We start from the raw sequence: 6,994 nt of genomic DNA on the forward strand, positions 1-6,994 counted from the left end.
TTAATAAAATGACTACTGAATCTTTCGCAATTTCTTCAATTTGATTCCAAAACTTCGTATACGTATGGGAATAAGTAATCATACATGTGCTTACCCCAAACGTCATCAATGTGGTTGCACATCCATCTAGGACTTACAATATATCGAACAACATTCGGTAACTTCGATCTCAAAATTTGAACATCATCAACCGTCGACAACTTATCGTTTAAACACACGTAAAGCACTATTTTAGTTGTAACTAAATTCAAATCATATGCCGGTGGTATTGTTGAGTTATAGTTCTCAAGATTTCCTGCACTACCATAATCAAACTGTCCAAAAACCTTTCGATATCCAACTTGAGCAAAATGGTATAAAGTCTTCAAAGCAGTACTGGTCGGGAAATGACCAACGAATATCGGCACAAAACTAGGTTCGAGTTCCTCACTGTCATATCCAGTTAAAGGAAACATAATACTTTCAACGCATATATTATATCCAAGCTCCGGCAATGTGCAGATAACTTTCTCTATAGTATTGAATAATGAATTATCATTACCTATCTCATTATAACCCAAAGTACTTAAGAAATCGTACAACGCGGGTGAAATTGATATTAAAAACGAAAGAGGTAGCTGTACATTTTGTATATAACATATCGGAGCCAACGCCATCATCACGTTTATCTTTGAATTGTATTCCGGTCTCGTCGAACACAGCACATAAAATATTGTGTTGCCTTGTGAAAATCCGATAGCGTTTAACTTCTTGGAACCGGTTTCTTTTAGAACTCTGTCTATTATAGCTGGTAGATCATAATAACCGTTTTCGTGGAAACTGAAATCCCAGAATTGTACATCTTTATCGGGATCGAGTTTAACGTTATTCCGGGAATATCTATTACCCCTGACATTACCAAACCAAACATCATAGCCTGAATTTGCTAACGTTATACCTAAAGAATGATTCCCTCTTAGAAGCCAAGCATCTGACGAATCTGCAATTCCGTGCATTAATAAAACTGGTAGTCTTTTCTTTTTCCTTCTGTACTTTCCACTGATTCTAAATAAACCTAGGATGTAACCGTCTTCTGTTGTAACTTTATATTCCGTCGCGTAGTGGCCATATTTTCTTGCTAGTTGAGTAAAATTAAATCTGCCATCTTCGGGAAGTATAGCATTTATAGGATTTTCTTCACTGTTTGATGCTAAAGCTTCATTTATAATACAACATATAACTATTGCAACAGAATTTACTATCATTTTAATTAAATATAATTCAGAATATATTCCACGACTGCTTACAATTTCGGGTACATAACATTTGGTGTAAAAAAATAAAATTATCTACTCTTGTAAAAACGGCGTCATTTGTTAATGTCTAGACAAATACAAACAATACGATAAAGAAAACGTCTGAATGTTTGTTAGTGACGTGACTGTATGTTTCTTAAAAATATGCAACGTATAGTTGCGAATAATCCAATCCACGCAACAGTAAAGACAGAGAAACAGCACAACTTGAAGGTTAAAAAAATATTTAGCACACGAACCATTTAACTAACACACTATTCATTAAAAATATTTAACAGTAGATTAACAATTGAGGACTAATGCAGATCCCCAACATTACAAATTAAACAAGATAACGATGTTAATTCCTTTGTTAATGGAATTCATTACATTGTTACTACAGAAAGTACTCCAAAATTCTTATTCATTTTAGGTTTAATTCAATCACACTCATAAAAACCATCCACCTGTCAGTCGAATTAAAATCGGACACTAACAGACAGTGAATCAAAAAATTGCAAGGCAATTTACTAAACGACTAGCTGTTCCCGTGCGACTTCATCCGCATGAAATTATGAAAGTTTTATTTTATTGTTTACATTTGTCAAATTATCTTTTACAAATGTCGAAATGACGACATGATGACAACCTTACTTCCTTGATGTTGGCAGCAACTTATGGTCTCCTTCCCACATTAGAGTTTTTATCCAAAATATTTACCCCCTAAGTTAAATGGCGTGAAAATATATAGGGCTTTTTATTACAAAAAGAATTATTCAAAAATATGCTGTAATTGCTGACATCTTAGGCAACAAAGAAGTGTGTGTGCGCTTTATTATAATAGTATAGATTGTAATATCATTAAGCTACCAATTGGTGTCGAAATATTTTAAATTGCGGCGTTACTATGGCGCCTTTGCATTAACACGCTCGTAACGTAGCTTATATATGTAAAACAAAGTAATCCAATCATCGGCACAATACCAGTACCGCAACAAGGTATCATGAAGTCAGCGTTTACATTTATAATGAATCCAGTGCAACCAGGAGTTATTTTTGTAATTCCTACATTTTAAAATGATAGCAATACATGTGTTAATAGTTTTGGTTACCTTTTAATTAATAGCTAGCTGAATATCCACTTTTATATAAATTACTTACAAGGAAAAATTTAGATGACGACTGAATTAGCATACGAGTACCCTTACTAAATTCCTATACATTCACTGCTTTAAAAAACTATCTAAGCATTCATCAAACTTATCAGTCCCAAAGAGTCATAGGATAAGGAATGGAGTTTTATCACTCAAATGAAAATAATTATTACCTTTTTGATCGTGTTATATTTTCATATTACCATCCTTAAGATAACAAATTGCCAAGATAAACTTTACCTTCTTGCCCGAGTATAAGCATTCATAAGTACCACCTCAAGGACACGTGTCCTGAATAAACACATTCATAGAACTAGGTTACAACGTTAGCTGACAGTGTTCGTTCATCGATTACTCTAGATAAAATAACGGACTTTGACGGAAACGTTGAGGGATTTACCGAATTTGGAACGACTTCGATTAAGATTGTACAAATATTTTAATACGTAAGAGTACAAATATATGCAAGTAGAACATTTCCAACTTCCAGAATTGCCAGAATTTTTGTGGAATACGAATATATTCCAGACTATTTGCGGAATATGAACGTTAACAGGAATAGAACTTCGATAGTACGCTTATTGATTTGACGACATAAAAGACTTAGTTTCTTAATACGTGTCTTACCTCTGTCCCCTGCACCTTGAGCTTCATGTGGTCTTCTCGCGTGGTCTTTCCGTCTTTCCGTTTCTTCCAGCAATAGCCGTCGCGCCTGTACCGCACTTTCTTGCGACTGTATAGAAGCATCGAACCGCTTTTCGGTCTGAAACAAAAATATTAACAAATTATCCACTACTATCAATTCTTGTTTCGTTTAATTTTGAAGGTATCATTCCTTGTCTTAAAACATACGTCCTTCAACTTGAAGTTAACTTTATTAGTTTTTAATCTAACTTATAGTACACTTATATTCTATATTTTAGGATAGCTTTCAATAAGCGCCAAGGCTTCAATGTTTTCTTCAACCAACATGAAGAATTTTATACTTAAATCTTTCGCAATCGCTCTTTTCTAAAATTTGTCGAAATTGTAAAATTCGTTTAACGGATAAGTTAATTTATCTGCAATTTAATCTAAGAGGAACCGAGTCAGCAATCGTTTGAATTATTATAGAGGTAAGCACCCATATCCGTGGCTTTGTTATTTATTGCTGGGGAAATAAAGCTCCGATGTCGACCGGATTCGGTTTACGACCAAATTACCTTGTTATCCTGATAAGTGTGAAATGCTGTCAACTTAGAAAATGCACCTATACATCACACGTTCTTACTTTCACTTTTTAAGATTTTTACATACGTTTCTAGATTTATTATCTCCCAGAATTTAGTTATTTCTATCTAGTGTGTTTAGCCACAATTTAATAGATTTCTAGTGAACTCTCTGCTTCGAAATTACTTTCTACTTACATTTTTATTCTTATAGAGATCGTACAAATTCATCATCCCGTAGGGTCGGCGCACAGGATTTTGTCCTCCACATAACTCTATCATACGTCATCTCAGTCATCACTCCCATCTTGATCATGTCATCTTTCACGCAATCATCTCTTTCTAGGTCTACCTCTACCGGTGTGCCACATTCATAACTAACGTCCTTCTTGTTACATGCGATTCATCCTCATAAAATGCTCATACCATACGAAATACCTTAAACGTACAAATTATCTTTTTTCATGAATGTCTCCTAATTATTATAAACTTTAAATTGTATAAACTAAACAAATTAAATAGGCGAGTAACATTCTAAAACCACAGTGTCGAAAATTTTAGTTTAAATTACCAAAATTGGTTTCAAAATAAACTAAATATATGTTACCTATTGCTTATAATTATGCTCCGCAATGGCTTGTTACTGTTTTACATTACCCTAGAGATCAATTATAAGGTTAGTTGATAGCTGTTTATTACTAAAGGTTAGCGTATTGTGCAATCATTTGATAATTTTGTCAACCTACAGCTTTGTGAATTGACCGCAGGCTATAATTCGAACCCTTGTAATCTCAAAGGTAAAATGGATACAAAAGTCAGTAGGGTACAGATGTCAGGACTAAAATATTCCTGAATATTACTTAAAATTTATTCAAATATAAGCTTATTTTTACTACTTAAAATTAATCGATGATGTTCTAATAATTATTGTTCCTATAAAAATACTTACCTATACTCAGAAAGCTATATGAATGGACTGACGAATGTTGGCGGTAAATTTTGATTTAATTATAAAATAACTTCTTAAATTAAGACTATATCTATCTTTATCAGTTAACACAAAATAAACGAAACGTCCATTTATGAATCCTTACATTAAGATCATCATCATCACCAGCTCACTATGCGTCCCCACCGAGAGGTTCGAAGCCTACCTTAAGTTTGGGTGACTAGGCCATAGTCAACCACGCTGGCCCACTGCGGGTTGGTTGACTTCACACATATATTTGAATTTCTTCGCCGATATGTGCAGGTTGCATCACGATGTTTTCCTTCGCCGTAAGAACTTCGGGTAAATTATGTACATATGAAAATTCGAAAAATCGAAAATCACATTGGTATATGGCGGGATTCGAACCCAAATCCTGTAGATTACAAGTCAAGTGCTTAAACACTTACATTAACATACTATATGTTAAAAACGGTACTTAAAATATAGGCCGAAAGCATTCTGCCATCGATTCGATTTTTATTTATCCCCACAATAAAGCGCAGGCGGGGCAAACTGCGCCATATTTCGGTGGACGTCGGGATCACGCGTTATATCGGGACGGGAACAAGCGCCGCGTCCGATTCATGGCTTCCCACCGACTAATAAATCGTGTATTGGCCGCATAAATAACGCTTCTATGTCGACCGCGGCGTTTTTTTGTAGACCAACATCATCGGCCATATGTCACTGGGAACGTAAAATGGGATGTACCTTGAACACTTTATGGTTACGTTCGGCTATTATATTTTGTATCATATATCGACATAACTGCAATGAATCGTGCAGAAAGACTTCAATTTTATAAACAAATAACTGATAAAAAAATATATACAGGTACATACACTGTAAAATATATAAAAATGTAACTACCCAACGAGAATGTGCAGGGTTCTTACAAACCAAAAGAAGATATGGTACTGTATTTATAATAAATAAATAAATAAATAGATAGATAATAATGTAACTATTTCTAATTATTTCTTCTTAGTTAGAATTTGATTTACATTTATTTGAAGACAAAAGAAATTATTTAGCAAAACGTCTAAAGTACTACTTCAAAATAAGTCATAAGTTTTACTATTACAAGAGAGAAAACTTGTTGCGATTTCTACAAATACAAGTGGCTGACAAGTTGAAACTAGATTAAACTAAAATTCACTTTCAATGTTTCACTAAAGCTCGTATATTGTACTTTTTGTTACAGCACTAAAGTGCAATGGCGCATGAAGAGCTGTAAAAGCGAATAGAACAATAGAATTCAGTTTATAAAATGACAATGCAACATAAATTTACTCACACTAATCGAATTTATTTTAAATAACCCTTTGTTTTATATCTATTTCAATTCCAGAAATTGTGATGTAAACAACTCGGTAATAATAAATGAATTTAACAGAAATAGACTTCAATGATAAAGCAATTTGTGTAATTAATCTAAGTAGAAAACAGTTGACAGCATAAGTAATAAATTATTATATATGTATATACCTACTTGACATCCAAATTACAACCACTAAATCTTAAACTAATAAAAGCTTACAATCTAGTACGGGATTATTTTGGATTTGAAATGCGATAAATTTTTGAATCGTAAGAAAAGCAAATCAATTTAATGACGTAAAATTTATTTGCTTAATATTTTTTGCGAAAACGTAACCATTCTGACTTAGTCCAGTAAATTAAAAATACATTTTATTTGGTCACCAATAACGGTGGTAATCAGACAGAACTGCTACGGACGTTTTCTTACACAAAAAAGGCAGCAGATAAAAATGGCGGCAGCGACACGGACCACTGATACGTGATGACGTTGAGTCAAAAAGACTCTAATGAAGAAATTTACTCTTCATCATACTAATATTATAAATGCGAAAGTTTAAAGCCTGAACTGCTGAACGGATGTAAATGAAATTTGGTAGAGACGCAGAGGATAGCAAGAACACATAGGATACTTTTGTTTAACGGAGTCGTGGTCAACAGCTAGACTTCAATATTAATCTCAAGATTTCCATTACCCTTACATATCTATGTTTGTACGTTACCGTACCTTCTAATCATTAATACCTCGAGACGGAACATTCCCGACATGTAGACGTGTGCCTGCAGGCAGGCAGGCACTCTACCCACACAGTTACACGAAGAGGTATTACCAATTATTGCTCTATGGTATGTAGGAATATATTACCTGAGGTAGAGACGAACCGTCGTTAATTACAATACAAGTATAGTTAGATGTCAGGAATAATTCTGATGTTAGTTACCTTTGAGATATATTAGATAAAAAACAAAACCGACTTCCAAACAAAATACACGAAAAACAAAACAAAATGCACTAAAAACAAAACAAAATACACCAAAAACAAAATA

At 33.7% G+C, this 6,994-nt stretch overlaps 1 protein-coding gene across 1 annotated transcript in view; it reads right to left on the reverse strand.

The window, feature by feature from the left end:
- LOC106107652 (calmodulin-binding transcription activator 2) overlaps window positions 1–6,994 on the reverse strand; it is a 118,806-nt gene that overhangs the window by 27,442 nt on the left and 84,370 nt on the right. The window contains exon 4 of the mRNA XM_013288606.1: window positions 3,056–3,191. Coding sequence (XP_013144060.1) covers window positions 3,056–3,175 — 120 coding nt within the window. The 5' untranslated portion in view covers window positions 3,176–3,191. The remainder of the gene's footprint in view (window positions 1–3,055; window positions 3,192–6,994) is intronic.

The sequence above is a fragment of the Papilio polytes genome, unplaced genomic scaffold (genome assembly GCF_000836215.1).
Source record: "Papilio polytes unplaced genomic scaffold, Ppol_1.0 DF821956.1, whole genome shotgun sequence".
Classification (NCBI taxonomy): Eukaryota; Metazoa; Arthropoda; class Insecta; order Lepidoptera; family Papilionidae; genus Papilio; species Papilio polytes.